The following is a 21796-nucleotide window of genomic DNA, read 5'->3' as shown; positions in this document are numbered from 1 at the left end:
TATTACAGAAATGGGTCTATTATGGTATGTTATAATGTACACGGTATGAAGTATGTTGTGAATATTCTATAACTATAAGTATGTACAGGCTATGAACAGGATATAAATATGAAAAACTATACAGAATATGAAATAAATAACTTTACAGAAATCTGAGATATACAGTTATACAGAAATGGGAACTATGCAAGTTGTAAACAGTTGTAAATTATACTGACTACTAAATACAATTTTCCATTGACAATCTGAGTAGCTGCTTTCCTTTAAAAGTCATGTTCAGGAACTAATGAAGACATTGAAACCTGAGGCTCTCTTTTAGAAATCTCTGTTTAATTGGTAGGTTTCTCATTTTACCTCTAGTGATGCACAATGGTGGGTGGATCCGTATGTGTTTGCCAACTCCTGCATTTATTTATTGTCTTGCATATTTATCACACTTATATGTTTAGATCATTAAACACATTATTATATTAGACAAAGATAACCTAAGTAAATACAAAATAAAGTTAATAACTGATGATTTCATTTAGAAAGGGAAAAAATATTTCACTGTCTGACAAAGTGAAAGGCTAAAAGATCTCAAAAAAACAAGTCATCATGCCACAATCAGGCACATGCCACAAACAGCTGAGAAACAAAGTCACTGACATCTATGAATCTGGAAAGGTTTACAGAGCCATATCTAAGGCTTTATAACTCGAGTGAAAAACGGTGAGAGCCATTATCCAGCTTGGAACAGTGGAAACCTTCACAGGAGTGCCTGGCTTACCAAATTTACTCCAAGAGTGGATTGACAACTCATCCAAGAGGTCACAGAAGAACCCCTAACAACACCTAAAGAACTGCAGTCTTCAGTTGTCTTGTTAAGGTCAGAGTTCATGATTCAACAATCTGTCACATCTGACATCAAACTAGCATCATAGTAACTTTAACATATGGTGGTGTGATAGTCTGGGACTGCTTTGCTGCTTCAGGATGTGGACTACATGCTGTAATTGATAAAATCATGAATTCTGTAAATACAGAAAGAAAAAAGTGCTTGCATGTATGTGTGTGAGATGTAGTATAAAGAACTTTGAGTGCTCAATTTGAGTAGAAAAGGGCTATATTAAAAACCAGTCCTTCTACCAAGTATCGAGCAAAACACCATCTTTCACAACAGCAGCTTAAAGTTACAATTCACCCTTATGGCTTATTATATTTCACACGAGTGACCATTCATAACCACTGGCAATGGCAGCAAACCTAGAAGCTGTAGTACTGAGAAAAATTTTTGTGCTGAAATCACAGTGAACATAAAGTTTTGACACGGTACAATTAAATCCTGAAAAACTGAAATAAATCACACATTTTTAGGGCCTTTTGCAACCTGAGTAACCCTCATCATTCAGGCCACTCACACATGGACTCTATTCTCAGACCAAGTCCTTTGCACTCTGTCCAAGCACTCGATCCTCTAATGTGTGCCTTTGTCTTGTTTTGTATATATCCCTCTCGATAATATATATTTCTTCTGTTTGTTATTTATTACTGCTGTCTACTATTTATATTTAATCTGGCACAGTTGGTGTGGAGAACCCATAATTTCATTGTACATGTGCAATGACAATAAAAGACTATTCTATAAACTTAAAACATGCAAAAAAAAAAAAATCACCTGATGTGGCAAATATGACAATGGATTTATTCACAATAAAGACACACAGGTAGCAAACACAGTTTATTGTTGTATTTACACATTTTCTTCCTCGTGATTAATTTATCTTACAGTAAAACATTTGCCTATCTTTTTTTTTTTTCTCTACAGTCTTTGGTGAAAGTTCACTCAGTCTTTTATCTGTCATCTTAAACAATGTTCTGTCCAATTAGATGAGAAGATGAGGAGGCGGGTTCTTGATGTCCTCCTGATCTTTTAGTTAGTGGCGTTCTCTCCCAGCAACCAGTATGTCCTCATGCGTCCTTTCCCTTTCACTTCAATCTCTCCTCTGAGCTGCAGCTGGAAACAGCTGAACTCCTGCAGAACCTGACAAGTCGCCTCCGACACGTGAATCTTCAGAGCTGCAAAGACACAACAACGCATGACGTCACACCTGGCCGAGCAGGGGATAAAGTGCTCAAGTACAAGCACAGCATGACAAATATGTAAGGTCCCAAAACCTGCAGTTCCTCTAATGTTCACCAAAGGCTCCAACAGCAAATCAGTCAGCATAGACACCCATGTTAAAACTTTAGCAGAAATAAACATGTTTACAGCCTGACACACAAACTGGTTTGGCCTGTGTAAATAATTTCTCCCTTCATAACAACTGTAAGAGGGGAGGCTGAAAGTCACCTCTGGCTTTATAAAAATCAAATAGGCAGCAGGTGCAACAAACCAGTATGTGGCTACATCCATCTTTTAGATTCACTTTATTCCTAGAACATACACTAAATGATGTTTTTGTCTTTCGCCATCAGAGTTGATTAGACTAAAGAACCAATCAAGTTAGACCTGTCCTGGTGGACACAGACATGTGATTACTTAGCAGGAAGCAGGTCCTACCCTCCCCAGTTGACTCCATGCGTGACGCTGTATTGACCGTGTCTCCGAACAGACAGTACCTCGGCATCTTCAACCCAACCACGCCAGCACATACCGGACCTGGTGACACACACACCAACACTAAGTCTGCACTGTTCTTTTACTGTAGTGTAATGATAGTAGTGATAGTAATGCCGTGTATTGTAGTATTTCTGGCTGCAGTGTATGTAGTACCGCTATGGATGCCGATGCGGAGCCATAGCTGCTGATTGGGTCGGTGTCGAATCTGGAAGCTCTTGACAGCTTCCAGCAGGGCGAGGGACATGCGGGCGACCTCTCGACCGTGAAGTTTACCGTTCCTCGCAGGTAGTCCTGAGACCACCATGTAGGCATCACCGATTGTTTCTACCTGAAAGGTGAAGATGTACACGGTAAACTGATCTGACTCACAGGTGGGATGTAGCTTAGATTAGCTCAGTTTAGCAAATTGTACCTTGTATACATCAAAGTTGTCTATAATGGCATCAAAACAGGTGTACAAGTCATTTAATAACGTCACAACCTGCAGGAGGAAAACGCAGACACAGAAGGTGAGTGAGATTTCACACCAAAACAATCAGAAATGTACTGCAATAATAGCTCAAACCAGCAGATGGCAGCCTTATGTTTGCACGTTGTGATTTGAACGTATAGATCAGGCGTCTCCAACTCCAGTCCTCGCGAGCTACTGTCCTGCAGCTTGTTCAGCATGCCATCAATTTTGGCAAAGGCCTGGTCACAAGCCACTCATTTGATTTAGGTGTGTTGGAACAAGGATGCATCTAAAAGCTGCAGGACAGTACCTCTCTCCAGGACCTGAGTTGGAGAACCCTCATGTGGATGGTTTCCCTGTAGCTTCCTCCGGGTTAACAACCTGCAGTGGCGTGCTCTCTGCAGACAGAGTGGTGAAGCCAACGATGTCGCTGAAGTAGATGGTGACAGAGTCAAACGCTTCAGCCTGAACTGTCTCTCCTCGTTTTAACTGCTCTGCTACAGAACTGACACATAAATAGGATGTTATAGTACTGCAGTATCCAGTATTTAGTGCAGTATTCAGGGCAGTAGTACTGAAGTATAGTTACTGTGGGAGTATCTGGTACAGCAGGGCCTCCGCCTTCCTCTTTTCCTCATGATAGGCCTGCGTTCGTTCCTCCACCAGCTCCTCCAGGTTATTAGCATACTGCTCCATCCGGGAGAGCAGATTGTCCAGGATGTTAGAGCCATATCCTCTGAAGAGACACATGATTGGACAGAGACAGACAGGGTGACAGGTGTTTGGCTTTCTGTTTTGTGAGTGACAGTTTTTCTACATATTTCTCTCATTTCTCAGCCTCTATTTTAGTGAAAGAACAACATGAATATTTATATTTCAATATTTCTTTCTTTACTGGCTGATTTTACAGAGTTACCGGGGATGCTCTCTGCCAGCTCTGTTTAGTGTCCAAACAGAGAGCTGAATAAAAGTTTTGTACAGCTGAGAGCATACTCTGAGATTTTTTGCATGTCTCCTGCTTCAGCATTAATCAGAGCATCATAAAAACCTGTCTCAGAATAAATGTGGGTCTGTTGCCTCTCCCTCACCTGTGCTGCTTCCTGAGCAGGATCTTGATGGTGTTGAAGTCGGGACGCTCGCTCGGCTCTTCACTCCAGCAGCGCTGCATCAGGACACCAAGCTCCTCACTGTGACTGTGGAAGCAGAGGGAGGGGCGGAGGGGTGGGGTGCCACCATGAATCACCGCCTGCACAATCTCTGTTGGGGGGAGGGAGGGGGGGGGGGCATAGGTTGCAAAAGCACACACATTCAGCAGTAAGAGGTAAGTAGAAACACAAACACTTAAAAACGTTGATGCTCTAATTCTAGAAGACTCAATCCTGTGAATCCTCCTTTGTCTGATCATTTCTTAACATACAGTGGGGCAAAAAAGTATTTAGTCAGCCACCGATTGTGCAAGTTCCCCCACCTAAAATGATGACAGAGGTCAGTAATTTGCACCAGAGGTACACTTCAACTGTGACAGACAGAATGTGAAAAAAAAAATAAAATCCATGAATCCACATGGTAGGATTTTTAAAGAATTTATTCGTAAATCAGGGTGGAAAATAAGTATTTGGTCAATAACAAAAATACAACTCAATACTTTGTAACATAACCTTTGTTGGCAATAACAGAGGTTAAACGTTTACTATAGGTCTTTACCAGGTTTGCACACACAGTAGCTGGTATTTTGGCCCATTCCTCCATGCAGATCTTCTTGAGAGCAGTGATGTTTTGGGGCTGTCGCCGAACAACACGGACTTTCAACTCCCGCCACAGATTTTCTATGGGGTTGAGGTCTGGAGACTGGCTAGGCCACTCCAGGACTTTCAAATGCTTCTTACGGAGCCACTCCTTTGTTGCCCGGGCGGTGTGTTGTGGATCATTGTCATGTTGGAAGACCCAGCCTCGTTTCATCTTCAAAGTTCTCACTGATGGAAGGAGGTTTTGGCTCAAAATCTCACGATACATGGCCCCATTCATTCTGTCCTTAACACGGATCAGTCGTCCTGTCCCCTTGGCAGAAAAACAGCCCCATAGCATGATGTTTCCACCCCCATGCTTCACAGTAGGTATGGTGTTCTTGGGATGCAACTCAGTATTCTTCTTCCTCCAAACACGACGAGTTGAGTTTATACCAAAAAGTTCTACTTTGGTTTCATCTGACCACATGACATTCTCCCAATCCTCTGCTGTATCATCCATGTGCTCTCTGGCAAACTTCAGACGGGCCTGGACATGCACTGGCTTCAGCAGCGGAACACGTCTGGCACTGCGGGATTTGATTCCCTGCCGTTGTAGTGTGTTACTGATGGTGACCTTTGTTACTTTGGTCCCAGCTCTCTGCAGGTCATTCACCAGGTCCCCCCGTGTGGTTCTGGGATCTTTGCTCACCGTTCTCATGATCATTTTGACCCCATGGGATGAGATCTTGCGTGGAGCCCCAGATCCAGGGAGATTATCAGTGGTCTTGTATGTCTTCCATTTTCTGATGATTGCTCCCACAGTTGATTTTTTCACACCAAGCTGCTTGCCTATTGTAGATTCACTCTTCCCAGTCTGGTGCAGGTCTACAATACTTTTCCTGGTGTCCTTCGAAAGCTCTTTGGTCTTGGCCATGGCGGAGTTTGGAGTCTGACTGTTTGAGGCTGTGGACAGGTGTCTTTTATACAGATGATGAGTTCAAACAGGTGCCATTCATACAGGTAACGAGTGGGGGACAGAAAAGCTTCTTACAGAAGACGTTACAGGTCTGTGAGAGCCAGAGATTTTCCTTGTTTGAGGTGACCAAATACTTATTTTCCACCCTGATTTACAAATAAATTCTTTACAAATCCTACCATGTGAATTCATGGATTTTTTTTTCACATTCTGTCTCTCACAGTTGAAGTGTACCTCTGGTGCAAATTACTGACCTCTGTCATCATTTTAGGTGGGGGAACTTGCACAATCGGTGGCTGACTAAATACTTTTTTGCCCCACTGTATACATTTACAATAATGGATTACACAGCATTAATACATTATTGGATGTATTATTGGGAATACATTTAATTACAGCAGATGTCTTTCTAAAAGGGTTGTAACTAAGTTTAAGGATATAATTCCTCCACTGTTATCTTCTTCAATACCATGTGCCAACAGAGTGCAGAGTAGCTACGTGAACTCTACCCCCACAATGGTCGATTATCTTTGAACTTGAAGATGTAAAATTATTACATTTGACAGCTGTGACATCCATCAATCACCATACACAAACCTCATGTCATTGAAGTAAGTCTGAAAGAAATCAGCTGATAAACAAATCTACAGAAGCTCCAAACACAGGCTCAGATCTCTTTCATCCTCACGAGGCTGGTTCAGGGTGCTCAGAAAGTCCTGGATGGATTTCCATGAAACAGGATGAACTTTTGGAGTCAATCCTAATGTGGATCCAGGACATTTTGGAGTGATAATTTACCATTGTGAGATAGGTAGGCCTGAGTGCACAAGCAGTGTTCACCTGGAAGTGCTGAAGTATCAAAACAAAGAAATGGTCTGTCTGCTAATTAGACTGGTTCTTATACTTGAGTATGCAAAGCACTTTATACAATATACCCTATTCCCACCTGCTTTCAAACATTCACACTCCGATAAAAACATCACAGAGCAACTTGGGGGGTTGTATCTTGCTCAAGGGCAAGTCACGCAGATCAAGCAGTTAGGGATCAAATCACCAATGTTCCAATTAGCAGATGACCTGCTCTACAGCCACTCCAAAAGTGAGCACAAGTAAGAAACTGATGTTTTTAGAACTTCAGCTGTCAGAACAGAGCTCAGGTGAAGCTGAAAAATGGGGGGGGATCAGAAGTGTATTAAAACTTTAATTTTTGTTTCCACACGTTGAAGTGAAATAAAACAACTCTTCTGTCCTTCAGTTGTTCTTACAGTGAAAAAACTGATAATTGGTTTGGGACTTGAGAGAGGTCATTGCCGATGGCACCAATTTAGAGATGATAACTCCATTAGGATTGTAGTTGAACTCGAGCAGAAATATCCATGTGAGTAAAGAAACTGGCTGTGGTGCCTGAAGCTGATGCTATTATGAGGTTGCTGCTCGATTCATGCCTCAAATTAAAGTGGAAGATGCTGTAAAACGGTTTTTGGTGCTGTGACATCGCTACAAAAGAAAGCTGCCAAGCATCTAAAAATGGAGCTTTGTCTATCAACTTCTCCCTTATATATTAGAAGCTCAGCATGCGGACAATTGGTGTGAATGTCAAGTCTCGTTTATTTGTCCTACAGCAGCGACTCAGGTCAGAAGAGCATCTCCAGCCCACTGACCGACTCGGGTCTGTTCCAGGCTTCATGTAAACGTGACACGTGATGACCGAGGCAGGACAGGTCCTGTGTGAACCATTTACCTGTTAATGTGTGTGCGCCCTGAGCAGCATCTCACACACACACACACACACACACACACACACACACACACACACACACACACACACACACACACACACACACACACACACACACACATTAATCTACTGACCTATTATTGTAGGGTCTTTATCTTACAATATAAAGCACCTTGAGGTGACTGCTGTATAAATAAGGTTGAACTGAATTAATTTAACCCTGAGAAACACACATTCACCTTTAGGGGAGAGAGAGTGTGAGTCGAGGTAGAAAACTCCTCTGAGCAGAGCCACTTCCTGCAGGATCACCCCAAAACTGTACACATCCCCCTTTTGTGTTCCACAGTTCGGAGGACAATCTATCCTCACCAGCTCTGGAGCTGTCCACAGCTTCCCTGCCAAGTGATCAATAACTGATATCAGTGATAACAACATCCTCATAGACAGTCTTTAATGTATAGCGTCAGCTTCAATACATACGTGCATAGTAAGCATGTGTGTCCTCGGGGCAGTTTCTGGTCCTAAGACTCTGCAGGCCATAGTCAGTGATTTTCAGGACAAAGCGACTGTCCACCACACAGTTGGACGATTTAAGGTCACCATGGGAGATGATGACGCTGTTGTGGAGAAATGCCATTCCCTGGAGGCAAACAGACAGACAGACAGCTGATTCAGGTGAAAAGTCTGAAGCTCTCTAGAATCGAAACATGAGTCCAACATTGATGTCAGAGACCTCGTTCATACTTTTTCATTTACATGTGTTTTCTGTAACCCCACCCCCCCAAGCCACAGAGACAAGTTTTTACCTTGACAATGTCATTAATGAGAGAGTATCTGAACATCCAGTCCAGTGTGATGCTGTCACTCTCCATCAGGTCCTGAGGGACAGACACACACGCATGTTGGCCATTCAGTCCAAGTGAGGTCCTCAGCAGAGATGGGCAGTAACGCGTTACTGTAATCCGATTACTTTTTTCAAGTAACGAGTAAAGTAAGGGATTACTATTGCAAAAACGGTAATGAGATTACCGTTACTTTCCCGTAGTAATGCTGTGTTACTGAGTTACTAAAACCGTGATTTTTTTCGAGAATGTCTCATGACAGTGACGTAAGCAAGTGCGACGTTCGTGACAACAGCTGTGTGCAGATCAACAACGGACAATATATCGAGTGCGGGAGAGAGTATGAGTGTGCAGCGTTTAAAGCGTGGAAGTACTGACCTTACTTTGAGTTTGATTCCATAAAAAGTGACAAAAACATTAGTGTCCGTTGTGCGTGGGAAGAAAAATTCTTTTTACAGCGAAAAAATCCCCTAAACTTCCAAGCAAGCACCGAGTGCGCAACGACGTAATGGGAAACTCACAGAGAAACTCGCGGATTCTTCCAATGACCGCTGCGGCACACCTGCACCAGGGTAAACCTCCGCCTACCCTACTCCTGCTATACAGGTGAAAATAGAGCAAAAGGACCGCTGAGTCTTTGACTTTATTTATTTTCTGCTGTGTTTTACTTGCATCTATTTGAAAGAGTGAGTGTAAACACAAAAAATTATTTCATGTGCTGGAATGTGCAGAAAATAGGTTTAAATATTAAACTAATTTCTTCCAGTCAGAGAATGTTGCATATAATTAAATTTTTGCTTGATGCATAAAGTTAAAAGATTAAAACTGATAAAACAAGTTAAAAAAAAAGAGACTTTTCCATTTGATTACATTTTGTATGATGGATTATGTAGAAAAAGTAGAATTGGGCTGAAAGATCTATCACTTTATCACCTCTTCAGGTTGTAAATCGTGTTTTTAAAAAGTAACTAAGTAATTAATTACTTTTGAAAATAAGTAATCAGTAAAGTAACTGGATTACTTTTTTGGGGAAGTAATCAGTAATTAGTTACTGATTACTTTTTTCAAGTAACTTGACCAACACTGGTCCTCAGTGACAGACACTGAGGACACTTCTGCTCTGCGAGGACATTTCTGTGCATGGTTAAAATTGTGTACTGAATACTGAATCACTCAGCAGAGTAATGGTGTCTTTGCTTGTGACTATCTGCATGCAGCAGCTTCAGCTGATATTTGATATTCATTCTTCCTCCCCACACTAAAAGCATCATCCTCATCTCAGAGCACAAACTCAAAATAACTCTAACCGCCTGAGTTGCTCTGTGTTAGGATGACAGCCCTGACATCCAGCGGTCATCTGACAACAACCCAAACCCCCACACGGCCCACATCAACCTTTGCATGTTGCTAGGTTACTGTGCTGGGAGGTTGCTATGCTACAGTGCTGACAGATAACTGTAGCTGAGAGGAGAGAGAACATCTGAAACACAAAAAACATCTCATATGAAAAAATGTAAGGAATGAACGAGCAGAGGATGGCTGCAGTGCTTTCAGCTGCTCCCGTATTAACACGAGCTCCACACAGCAGGCATCTCCAGGTTTGATGTCAGAGTTTGCATCCAAAGAGCTGTCACGATCTAACCAAAGTAAACTGAGGATGTGGACAAGTTGTGCAGTTATATTATTTGGAAATATTGTTCTGACTTTTTGCAATATTTCTAATCTGTATAAAGTAAAACTGGACCAGGGTTTTGACATGCAAGCTGAAAGTGTCGATGAAAAATAATGCACAGATTTCTAGCAAAACATTAGCTGGGTGTGACGTACCTGAAGGCTGCCTCTTGGACAGTACTCTGTGATGATGCACATGTTCGGCGGGTCGATACAGGCGCCAATGAAGCGGGTCAGGTGTTCATTTTGGACATCTCGCATCTACAAAAACACAGAGGCTGCTACTTTAAATCCTATCATGCTCTACAAACAAAATGGGTAGATTGGTAGGTTGAGATCATTTAGGAGGTTAGATCGGATAGGTGTGTGTGTGTGTGTACATATATATATATATATATATATATATATATATATATATATATATATGCAGGCAGGTGAGGTTTTCAGTCTATAGCAAGAAGGATGGTCCATTGTTAAGTGGGTTAGTAAGTTTGTCAGTCGCTAGGCTATTATTTCATTTGCTACAAATACAAAAGCTCAACATCCTGCAAGAAGACCTATAAGCTAGGTCAGTCAGGTACAGTGTTAGCTGGTAGGTTAGTGGGCAGATAGTTCTTACATGCTTCAGTTCAAACAGAACCTTCCGGGTTAGTTCGATGCGTTTCTTGTTGATGTATTTGATAGCTGCCAAGTTTCCCTGCAGGAGACACAGTGAACCAGATTACCACTTGACACCATCTTGTTAGAGGAACATGTGATGGGACTGTCAGCGTCTGTCAGACCTTGTAGTATCCGGTTTTAGTGTAGATCTGAAAGTTTCCCTCCATGGTCATCAGAGAACCATAGTTGGATCCTTTCTGCAGACACAAGCACAAACAATCGAGACACTCGGCTTTTTTTCAATGAAGAGTGTAGGTCCTGGATAACATGCAGCACTACCATACGGAGGAAACTTTTTTCCTCATGTTTTGCATGAGTGGTCCAGCCCAGTAGTTACTAATTAATAGAGTAATCAGCATCACAGTTGGTGCACTTATGAATAATTATATAATATATAACATAATATATATTATATAAAGAAAAGAAAACCAGGTTTATGGTTTGAAGGAGACTTCAATTATCTTTTTTTTTGCACAACTCTACTATACGATGAAGAATTTAGGAAAATGATTTAATTCAATGTGAACAAATCAGTCAGTCAGCTGATCGAGGCCCAGAGAGCTTCCGGTGTAGCCGGGAATTCCAGAAAGGGAAAAATAGAAATCCAGTTGAAGGCTTCCTGTTCCATCTGTTAGTCATTGTTTACAAATGCAAACACATTTCAGACTATAAACAGAAACTGGAAAATTTCAGGAAGTAAAGACAGGGACTGTATTAGGTATAATATGTTTCCAGTGAGTACGGATGATTTATTTATAGTATAATAACAGCTGTGTTACCAGAGACATGGTGAGCCTGCTGCACGCTCTCCTCAGGACTTTATCCAGGTTGCTCATCTGGACGTCATCCCAGGAAACTCTCCACAGCTGAGCTGCAAGCTCGCTCTCCAGCTTCAGCTTCCTGTTCAGCAGACAGGAAGAGAGTGTGTATATGTGCATATGTGCGAGTGTGTGTGTTGAAATTTGAGGGGAAGGAAAATGGAGAGAAAGCCGATGGAAAGGATAAACAGGCTGAATGAGTTATACAGAGATCTGGTGGGGCGGCTGTGGCTCTGGTGTTAGAACCACTGGAGCACTGGCGTGTGAGCGTGTGTGAAAGTATTAGGTATGGATAAAAGCATTGGATGAATGTCTGCGATTGGGCAGATGACATTTGTAGTAGAAAGTGCTTTGAGTGTGCTTTGAGGATCTCAGTCAGAGATGCTTGGCTTTACACTAGCGTTTGTTCCAGTTAGGATTATGCTCTATAAGTGGAAAAGCAGCCAGACCAGAGCAAGGGAATGACTTCAGCTTATGAACTGATGATAACAAACCTCCGTAACAGTAGAGTCTCACCTGCCTGTATGGAGTCAGTTTTTGAATTTGAGTGCATGAGTGAGCTTCTTGTCAGTTTTATGCTTTGTTCATTTTCACTTTCAATGACTCAAAATGTAAAGAAATCAGGGTTTTCTTTGTTGAAGTCAGATGAGGATTTCTCCTTTGAGCCTTTCTTTCTGGGCCTGATGTGCAGCATGAGTGTAATGATTTAAACTGAGATCTGCCAGGGTCGCAATGGGGTCATACGTCCAGTTTTCATACTCAGTACAGAGATACAAACATGTTTGGCTCACCTGTAGATGAAGATGGTGACAGTAACGATGATGACAAAGACAAAGCAGATCACCATTGCAACCATCTGATGCATAGCAACTGTACCTAAAAGATGAGACAGGAAGAAAATCCATTACTGTTTGCAGGAGTGAGGACCAGTTTGAGCTCTTTTGCTCTGGGTGAAGCGGTTTTCAGTCCATGGGGCTTAACATGTGTTATAAGCAAAGATGGGCAGTAAGGCATACTTTTTTAAAGTAACAAGTAAAGTAAGGGATTACTATTGCAAAAAAGTAATTAGATTACTCTTACTTCTTTCCCATAAGCATGCTGCATTACTAAACAGTGATTTTGTTTGTGAGAGTGTCTCATGACAATGACGTACAAGTGTGTGATGTCTGTGGCAGCCACAGACGTGTGTAGATCAACAATGGATAATATGGAGTGTGGGAGAGAGTATGTGCAGCGTTTAAAGCTTGGAAGTACTGACATTACTTTGAGTTTGATTCCATAAAAAGTGACCAAAACATTAGTGTCTGCTGTACACTCTGCGTGGGAATAAAACTTCTTTCTACAGTGAAAAATTAAACTTCAAAATTTCAGCAAGCACCTAGCACGCTGCCACAGGAACGTAAAATTCACAGAGAAACCCCCGGATCCCCCCACTGACATGACCGCTGTGGCACCAGGCAAACCTCCACCGGCCCTGCTCCTGCTAATCAGCTGAAAATAGAATTAGTGCTGCTGAATCTTAGATTTCATTTATTTTTTGCTGTGTTTTACTTGCATCTATTTGAAAGAGCAAGTGTAATATGCTGGAATACGCAGAAAACAGGTTTAAATGTTTAACAGATTTCAAACAAAGTCAAAGACTGTTGCATATAATTTCATTTTTAACTTTTTGCACATCGCATCAAGCAACAGATAAATACTAATAAAACAAGTTTCAAAAAGAGACTTTTTCATTTGATTCAATTGTATATGATGGATTATGCAGAAAAAATTAGAACTGGGCTGAAAGTTCTATTGATTTATTACGTATTCAGGTTTTGTATGTATAACTAAGCGACCATTGCAGCTGATAACTCCAACCTCGCTTCAAAATATGGTCACTAATGGTTCCAAAAACCCAATATGGCCATAATGCTGATGTTTAGGCTTCAAAATGTGACGTTTTTGTGACGTAGCCTGTGATCTGCAGTTTAGCAATGTTTTTACCAGAAATGTCAGTACGAATCATTAAAATTATATGATTATCAATAGGAAAAAAATTATCATCCCATGTACTTAAAGATAAACTACTTTAATAAATCAATGGCATCCTGGCAGCAAGCTGTTTCTTTAAAGTGTTAACTATATTTTTTGACAGCACAGAGGCTGAAATGACTGAGTATACTGTTAGTGTTACTTTAAAGTTAGTTCCATTAAGTTACCTTAAGGATGTATAACGTCAGCCATTGCAAAGACCCTTTCGAACATATCAAACTTCACTATAAGCACTATATACAAATGCACTATATAAGAACCAGTCCATGCATTGGTTCTCGTGACATCCTTTGTGCAGTTTGCTCTGTAGTCTGTAGTTGTGCGTTCGTACTTGTGAGACATGCTGGGTTGTTGTTCTTGAAGCCACACTTGGGGATGTCTGGTGGCGGAGAACCTTTGGGCCAGTGGAAGTTTAGACCATTTTGCAGGATGAGCTGCTTTATGCTGCTGTTATACACGCACACCACCTGAGAACATACACACACCACAACTCTTTGGTTTCTTCACTTTGTTCAAAGCCTGCAATCTCACTTACTCCCTAACAGTATCGAATAGGGCAGGAGTGGCCAACTCCAGGCCTCGAGGGCCGGTGTCCTGCAGGTTTCAGATGTGTCCTTGATCCATCACAGCTGATTTAAATGGCTAAATTACCTCCTCAACATTTCTTGAAGTTCTCCAGAGGCCTGGGAATGAACTAATCATTTGATTCAGTTGTGATGACCCAGAGTGATATCTAAAACCTGCAGGACACTGGCTCTCGAGGCCTGGAGTTGGCCACCCCTGGAATAGGGTTTATTGGTGTGTCAGGGCCCTGGGTTGGGGACGCAGGGTTTAGAATTTGAACTCTGGTTTGGGTTTAAAGGATGTTCTAAGTTTAATTCTCTGGTGCTGCTACACCAGGCTTGGAGAGTTTTCCTGCCTTGGAGCCAGTGACATCTGGAGTAATTACACTCACCTGCTGCTGATCAGCCTCGTCAAGTGAGTACTACTAACTGGGCGACAGTCAGCACAGGATCGTTGTACGATCAGTTCTCCTGCTAGTGAGGTGAAAGTGTTTCTGTTGGCCAGTTGTTTGGAATGTACTTACAGCAGTGTCTCTTGTTTCCAGGTGGATTGAGGAAATGGATGGAGGGTGCTGGGCACAAGTGTACATAGACACCGAAGAGGGCGGAACATTCACAGAGACAAGTCACTGAATGGGAGCTGGGAACTGACACACGAAGAGAACACGCACTGGGGATTATTGGCACTTTTATTTTTATTTTATTTTTTGTAGGGCTGTCCTGGTTGACACGCCTCTACAATGTTGCATGGAGATCAGGGGCAGTACCCCTGGACTGGCAGGCCAGGGTGGTGGTCCCCATCTTTAAGAAGGGGGACCGGAGGGTTTGTTCCAACTACAGGGGGATCACACTCCTCAGCCTCCCTGGGAAAGTCTACGCCAGGGTGCTGGAAAAGAGAGTCCGCTAGTCGAACCTCGGATACAGGAGGAACAATGCGGTTTTCGTCCTGGTCGCGGAACACTGGACCAGCTCTTTATCCTCTCAAGGATACTTGAGGGTGCATGGGAGTTTGCCCAACCAGTCTACATGTGTTTTGTGGACTTGGAGAAGGCATTCGACCGTGTCCCTCGGGGTGTCCTGTGGGAGCTGTTGGGGGAGTATAGGGTGTCTGGCCCGTTACTACGGGCCATTCGATCCCTATACAACCATTGCAAGAGCTTGGTTCGCTCGTCGGGGTCTCCCCTGACACACTGAACTTTACTCCAGTCGGTTTTACGGTAGCTCTGCAGCCTTTATCGTACCTCTAAGGTGTTACATGACAATGATGACATCAATAGTCTTACCTGGAATTCTCCAGACTCAACATCGGTCATGTCCCACACAGCGAAGTCCATCTCTCTGTCCCCGAACTCGTCCATCTCCACAGGGCCCATCACGCCTGCAGAGACGCCACAGAGCAGATGTTATCTGTTTGTGATCTTGGAGAACACTAACTCTTTTCTCTGTTATTTCTGAGTGTTTGCTTTGCAGCGATGGGGAAATATTTTCAATCAGCTCGGGCACAGTTTGAACTGACGTGAGGTCACGTTAATCTTTTTTTACCATGTTCTGAGAAATGTTTTCTTTCACAATCAAATTTATTTATTTGACATATTTTATTGGCACCCTGAATGATGGAAGTCTTTATCTCGCATACCCAAAAGGTCAAAGGTCAAGCTTAGACAAACACAAATGTGAACTGAAGCCTGACGGGTTGGTGATGTAATTCTCACATTTCTGCTCCAACATGGAAAAATACTGCGACCACTCTGCAGTCTTCTCAGATCCCTTGTCAAACACCAACAACAATATAAAAAAAAAGGTGGAATGATCACTGAGAGAGCGGCTTGTTTACAGGAATAATGCTCCACACTGATTTTGGCTCCTCAGTCAGTCAAACATCTGTCGCTTTTTATTATGCCTGTAGTAATATGTATAAATGCACACAATTGTGTGGAAATCAATCTGCACATTGAAGCATGGCCTCCTCGGGCTCGTGGCTAGTGAAGCAGCTTGTGGCTAGTGAAGTCTCTGAGCCAATTAAACTGCATACAGCTCAACAGCCTGCAGGATTTAAACTCGGGTTCACCTTCAATTTAAGGAATCAGTGAAACAGGAGCTTGTTTTCTTCCTGACCATTATCAGGAATGAAGACACTGTGTCACAGCAAACAACAGCAATATACAAGCTCGAGGGGGGAGGGACCTCAAAGAATCAGCCGACCGACCAACCTTTATCAAATAAAAGCTGTCAGATTTTCTGGTTTTACAGTGGTATCGTCATGGTTACTGCAGCCTGCCCCACCCCACTGTTCTGTATGGACATGGAGGGACAAATGAGGGTTTTTAAGCTGAAATGGTTCCTCATTTAAAGCCCTGTGGTTCTCCACCCTGTTTGTAATACCACCAAGCAGAGAGAAGAGAATATTGTAAATAAAATGTCATTGTCAACTTTTTTTTTCTTTTACTCAACAGTTTTGTAATAACTGAATATTTTCTGATTAGCTAGAAACAACAATGCTTCTAGTGAAGCACAACAAAGTTAAACACAGTGAAGCTAGACTCCAGCACAGCCTCATTTAATGAGTAACTGAGACACAACAAATGTCCATCAGAATTCCCTCATACTCGCTGCATTTTGGCAAAGCTCAGTTACCTGAGACTGTCCTTCAGTGGGCGCGTTATGGTGAAATGCTCTGAAATTTAAAGAAATGTGAATAAACTCACTGAGATGTAATCGTGAGCACCTTTGAGTGCTTTTATGTCTTTCTGTCTGCAAACATGATGAAGGTTAATTTAATGTTTTCTTGGTTCACAATTGACAAAAAGCCTTAGAACATAAACTGCACAATGGAAACTCCAAACAGAAAATCCAACTAAATTCAACACATGAGACAAGAGACTAACAAAATAAAACAGGAAGTAACTAAAAGGGGCTATCTCATGCAGCAAAGAGGACTTAACAAGATGCAAGGGACACAGGAGGCAGGATAGAATAGCCCTTTGTTGTCATTGAAAATGTACAATGAAATTGTGGGTGCTCCACATCAACCATGCTGGAGTAAAATATGAATAGTAGACAGCAGGAATAAATAGCAAACAGTTTAAATACATACAATTATGAGGGGTATACACAAAAGGCACACATTACAGAAGAAATTGCAAAAGGCAGTGCAAGGATGCAAATTACTCGGTCTGAAAAGAGTCCATGTGCGAGTGGTCTGAGTGGTGACGGTTACTCAGATGAAGGCTCCGATTGGTGAGGTGGGTGGGCAGGGGTGTGATGTGGGGGATAGTGTTTGTTGACAGTCCGAACAGCCCAGGGGAATACGCTGTTTTTAAGTCTGGAGGTGTGGGACCTGATTGACCTGAAGCACCAACCAGAGGACAGCAGGTCAAACATGTGGTGGGTGGGATGCAAGGCAAGTCATCATGGCCCTGGTTTTTCTGAGACAGGAGGATCTGACAATGACCTCCAGGGGTGGCAGAAGGCAGCCAATGATTTTTTTTTGAGCGGTGTTCATTACCTTCTGTGCAACCTTACTGTTCTCAGTAGTGGCCCAAGCATACCAAACACCCAGGAATCAGGCGAGCACGCTCTCCAGTGAGGCGTGCTAGGCTAGCAGCAGTTTCTGGTCCAGCTTTTTCTTCCTCAGGACACAGATGAAGTGCAGTTGCTGTTAGGCCTTCTTTATCAGGGTGTTGGTGTTGTGGGTCCAGGTGAAATCGGCGGAGATGTGGGTGCCCAGAAACCTGAAGGTGGAGAAAGATTCCACCCGTTCTTCATTTATAATGGGAGGGGAGTAGACCTGTCTGAGCCTCCTGGAGTCCATTATGACTTCTTTGGGATATTCAGCTCAAGGTATTTTCTGAGCACCAGCGCAAAAAAAGGACAGGGGGATATCGAGGTGGTCCAGTTTGTTGGTAAGGATGTCTGGGATCATGGTGAGCTGTAGTCCATGAAAAGTCCTCATGTAGTCCTCGGGTAGTTCTTACTATTCCTAGATGTTTCAGTGCTCTTTGAAAAGTGATGGTTAACGATAACTGATAACTATTAGGGTTGTGCGCAACTAGTCAACTAATAGTTGTTCCTGTTACTAGTCGGTACCAGACATACTAGTCGTTTAATCTAATTGTTTACATTTTCTTTGATGCTTAATGCCAGTAAATTGTTGTATCTTAATGTTATGCAGCCATCTGCCACCAGATGGAAATTTGTTGGTGAGAAACACCAAAACTCCGTTAATCTCGGCCTGATGTTTTTCTTAACATTATCATTAGAATGAGATCACGGATCAAAACGGCAGAAATTAGCTTTCTTGCCCAAGGAGTCAACGACTGAGACTGTCCGAGCTGGGGCTCGAACCGGCAACCTTCCGATTACAAGGCGAACTCCCAACTCTTTGAGCCATGATCGCCCCTATATAGTACATGTAACATTCATTTCATCGTTTAATAAAATTCATCCAAACGTTTAGTAAAAAATATCAAGTTGAAAAGAGGTTTTTGATCTCAAATTTGTTTTCCAGAAACTGATACTTTTAATAATAATGGATTGGATTTATATAGCGCTTTTCAAGGCACCCAAAGCGCTTTACAATGCCATTATTCATTCACACACACTGGTGGAGGCAGTAGGTGGTAGGGTAAAGTGTCTTGCCCAAGGACACAACGACCAGGACAGAGAGCCCAGGGATTGAACTGGCGACCTTCCGGTTACAGACGCGCTTCCCAAACCCCTGAGCCACGGTCGCCCCTTTTGTACATTGTACCTTGAGTTTAGCCTTTACGTTAGGGCAGCAGGGAAGCCCAGACCTCTTCGTCACCACCCCTTCCTCCTGGGAAACATTGAGCCTTTCTCAGGCCAGCCTAGGTGTAATCTCTCCAGCGTGTCCCAGTTCTATGCTGGTATGCTATCCTTATGGCAGGACATTTCTGCCTATAACACCTTGTCCTGGAGATGCCTGCCTCAGCTGGCTCCTTTCAATGTGGAGGATCAGCACCTGTAGTCCCTCCTTAATGACTGAATTCTTCACTCTATACCGAGAGAGAACCCTTCCACCCCACAGACACTTCACCTACTGCCTACTGGTGTTGGCCAGAAGGGCTGATGACGCGATATGGAAGCCTCGCCTCTGTCAGTCTGCCGCAGGGCAGCTGTGGCTACAACTGTAGCTTGCCTCCACCAGTGTGTGAATGGGTGGATGACTGGGTGTGTAAAGCGCTTTGGGGTCCCTAGGTGGGACTAGCAAAAGCGCTATACAAATACAGGCCGTTTACCATTTGTATGCGCATAAATAAAAAATAATAATATTATATCTGTAGTCAAAATGATGTCAGTTAAATTAAAATGAATTTCAGCCAGGCAAGTATCAAAAGACTGCACTTAGCACTTTGTTTTTACTGCACTACAAACCTCTTAACGTGTGTTTCAAGAGAAATAAAATTAATAGAATATATAGAGAATACAATATTATTCTTTAATGGCAAATACTACATAGGCTTGGTGAAGGTTTGCTTTTTGTTAAAGGTTTATATTCATTTCTACTGTTGTCCTCCTTTCATCTATTAGGATTGTTTACTACCACCCCCTCATTTCTCCTCCCCTTCTCCTGTACCCCCATCCACCATCTCACACACCTCTGACGCAAATGCCCACTGATTGATGGCCGCTGACGGTGTTTCAGTGTATGTTGTGGATAAAAGCTGTTCAATCTAATAAAGAGCACACAGAGCAGCCTGTTTATCAGCACCATCAACACACTCGCATACACACTGAAGAAACACACACCGAAATCACAGTGGGACCTGGGCGTCCCGCTCCTGAGTCTGACTCTGGTTTTGATTATATTAGTGCTGGTTGACATATACGTGATAAATATAAGGACATATCTGTTTCTAAGGTACAGCCCTGTTTCCAAAAAATGCTCATTCCAAACATTAATAAAGCAGATGGTGATCCTTACACATTATTTATAGTCCACACAAAGCATGAGATTAACAGGCCCAGAAAAATAAAACACTACACAGATTTGGCTGTTTAGTTCCTTAAAAATGTTTTATTGTGGTTACAGATGCATGTGTTGGATTCCATTGGTTTTTTTTGGTTTGTTTGTTTGTTTGTTTTTGGGGGGGGGGGGGGGGGGATTTGTGGGCACGAATTGGGTAAAACGTGCGCACGAAATGCTAATTTGTGGGCACGAATTGGGTATAACGTGGCAATGAATTACGCATTTGTGGCAACAAAATAGATAACGTGCGCACATCATATTGATACAATTCCTGCACAGCTGCGTAGAGACATAAGCATAAGAGTAGGCTAAACCTATACACCATGGACAGAGACAGTATGATTGAGTTTTATTTTAGGCTGGGAATGAGCTACAAATGCATTTTGAAAAGCCTGCAATGAAAGGAACCATTATTACGGAGAGACATTTAAACAGGATATTGAGAGCCCAGCTGCTTTACAGACGTAAGACCTGGACGCCGGGATAGATTTTATTGTCAACCAACTGCAAGGGCCTGGGAAGGATCACGGTTATCGGTCAAGTGTTTCGTGCCCACAAATGAGCATTTCTTGCGCACGTTATACCTATTTCGTGCCCTCAAAATAGTATTTCGTGCGCACAAATAAGTATTTTGTGGGCACGTTATACCCATTTCGTGCCCACGAAGTAGTATTTTGTGGCCACAATTTATTTATTTTTTGGACCGTGTTATCAGAGGGGCTCCGTAAAATAGAGAGACTTTGACTTGTAACAGAAAACAGCACACGGCCGAAGTTTAGCTCGTTTTCCTCTGAGCTGTATCAGCTCATCTTTACCTCTCTGAAGAGACAAACTGTTGCAGAGTAAAGCAAGGGGTTTTTATTGTCTTTTCTTTTTGATAAAGCATATTGTTATGGTTGGATCACGGGACCCATTAGTTATGCAGCTGGTGCCTTCCCCTGTGTTTCTACGTCAGTCACCTTTTTCACTCACTGTGTTTTTATACACCTCTCTGCATTTAATCATTAGTTATTCATCAGTCTCTGGCTGTCTTCCACAGCATGTCTTGTCCTGTCTTCTGGTTTATGCCTGTTAAAAGGGAATTTTAAAACTTTCTGTCTTTCATTAAAATTCAACATGATAAGTCTTTGGACTTGTTTCAATTAAATTTGAGACATGACAGAGTGTAAATGATTACATTGTTTTTAGCAGTCGGCCAAGTCTTTTGGAAACAGGGTTACAAAAATACTACAACAGAAATAGCACTGCGAGGAAACCAGGCTCGAGCTGTTCCAGTTTGAGAATGCAGTTGTAATTTATCCCAGTTTAGACTAGTTTTCAGGACTGACCTAACTGGTTCTTCATGGCAATTAGGAAATGCATAGAAAAACATTTAATTCCACTCCCTCCAACAGACGCTCTGACAGCTGAGTCATTATGGGACATGAAAGCTTGATCCTAAACTGGCTGGACCATCGATGGATGTCCTTCCCTGATCCACACCAATCGGCAGCACAGGATGGTAACCCAGTCCCCTCTGGAGAGTTTACGCTGCACATGGACCAACGTGTGTGTGTGTGGTTGTGGGTCAGAGTGCACCAGTGACATGGAAAGAGAAAACTGGAGATCAGTGTGTTCACACTGTATATTAAAATAGGATCTAACCATGTTAGCTGATGAAGTGCTAATCTGCTGTGTTCTGTTCCTTTAAGCAGTTTTATTGTTTTTATGTATTTTTTTAAAAAT

The 21796-nt window shown here is 42.4% G+C and overlaps 1 protein-coding gene across 1 annotated transcript in view; it reads right to left on the bottom strand.

The window, feature by feature from the left end:
• Positions 1 to 1670: 1670 nt before the first annotated feature.
• Positions 1671 to 21796, bottom strand: part of npr1a (natriuretic peptide receptor 1a) — a 33463-nt gene continuing 13337 nt past the window's right edge. Inside the window, exons 6-22 of the mRNA XM_040020751.1 lie at positions 15366 to 15460; positions 13851 to 13986; positions 12277 to 12361; positions 11447 to 11567; positions 10790 to 10864; positions 10627 to 10704; positions 10164 to 10268; positions 8301 to 8372; positions 7975 to 8134; positions 7734 to 7889; positions 4142 to 4310; positions 3643 to 3789; positions 3435 to 3558; positions 3015 to 3083; positions 2756 to 2930; positions 2543 to 2641; positions 1671 to 2058 (exon numbers count right to left, since the gene is read on the bottom strand). Coding sequence (XP_039876685.1) covers positions 1913 to 2058; positions 2543 to 2641; positions 2756 to 2930; positions 3015 to 3083; positions 3435 to 3558; positions 3643 to 3789; positions 4142 to 4310; positions 7734 to 7889; positions 7975 to 8134; positions 8301 to 8372; positions 10164 to 10268; positions 10627 to 10704; positions 10790 to 10864; positions 11447 to 11567; positions 12277 to 12361; positions 13851 to 13986; positions 15366 to 15460 — 2012 coding nt within the window. The 3' untranslated portion in view covers positions 1671 to 1912. The remainder of the gene's footprint in view (positions 2059 to 2542; positions 2642 to 2755; positions 2931 to 3014; positions 3084 to 3434; positions 3559 to 3642; positions 3790 to 4141; positions 4311 to 7733; positions 7890 to 7974; positions 8135 to 8300; positions 8373 to 10163; positions 10269 to 10626; positions 10705 to 10789; positions 10865 to 11446; positions 11568 to 12276; positions 12362 to 13850; positions 13987 to 15365; positions 15461 to 21796) is intronic.

This window comes from Simochromis diagramma, unplaced genomic scaffold (assembly GCF_900408965.1).
Source record: "Simochromis diagramma unplaced genomic scaffold, fSimDia1.1 OVJJ01000753.1, whole genome shotgun sequence".
NCBI lineage: Eukaryota > Metazoa > Chordata > Actinopteri > Cichliformes > Cichlidae > Simochromis > Simochromis diagramma.
This window is presented reverse-complemented; position numbering and strand designations above follow the sequence as displayed.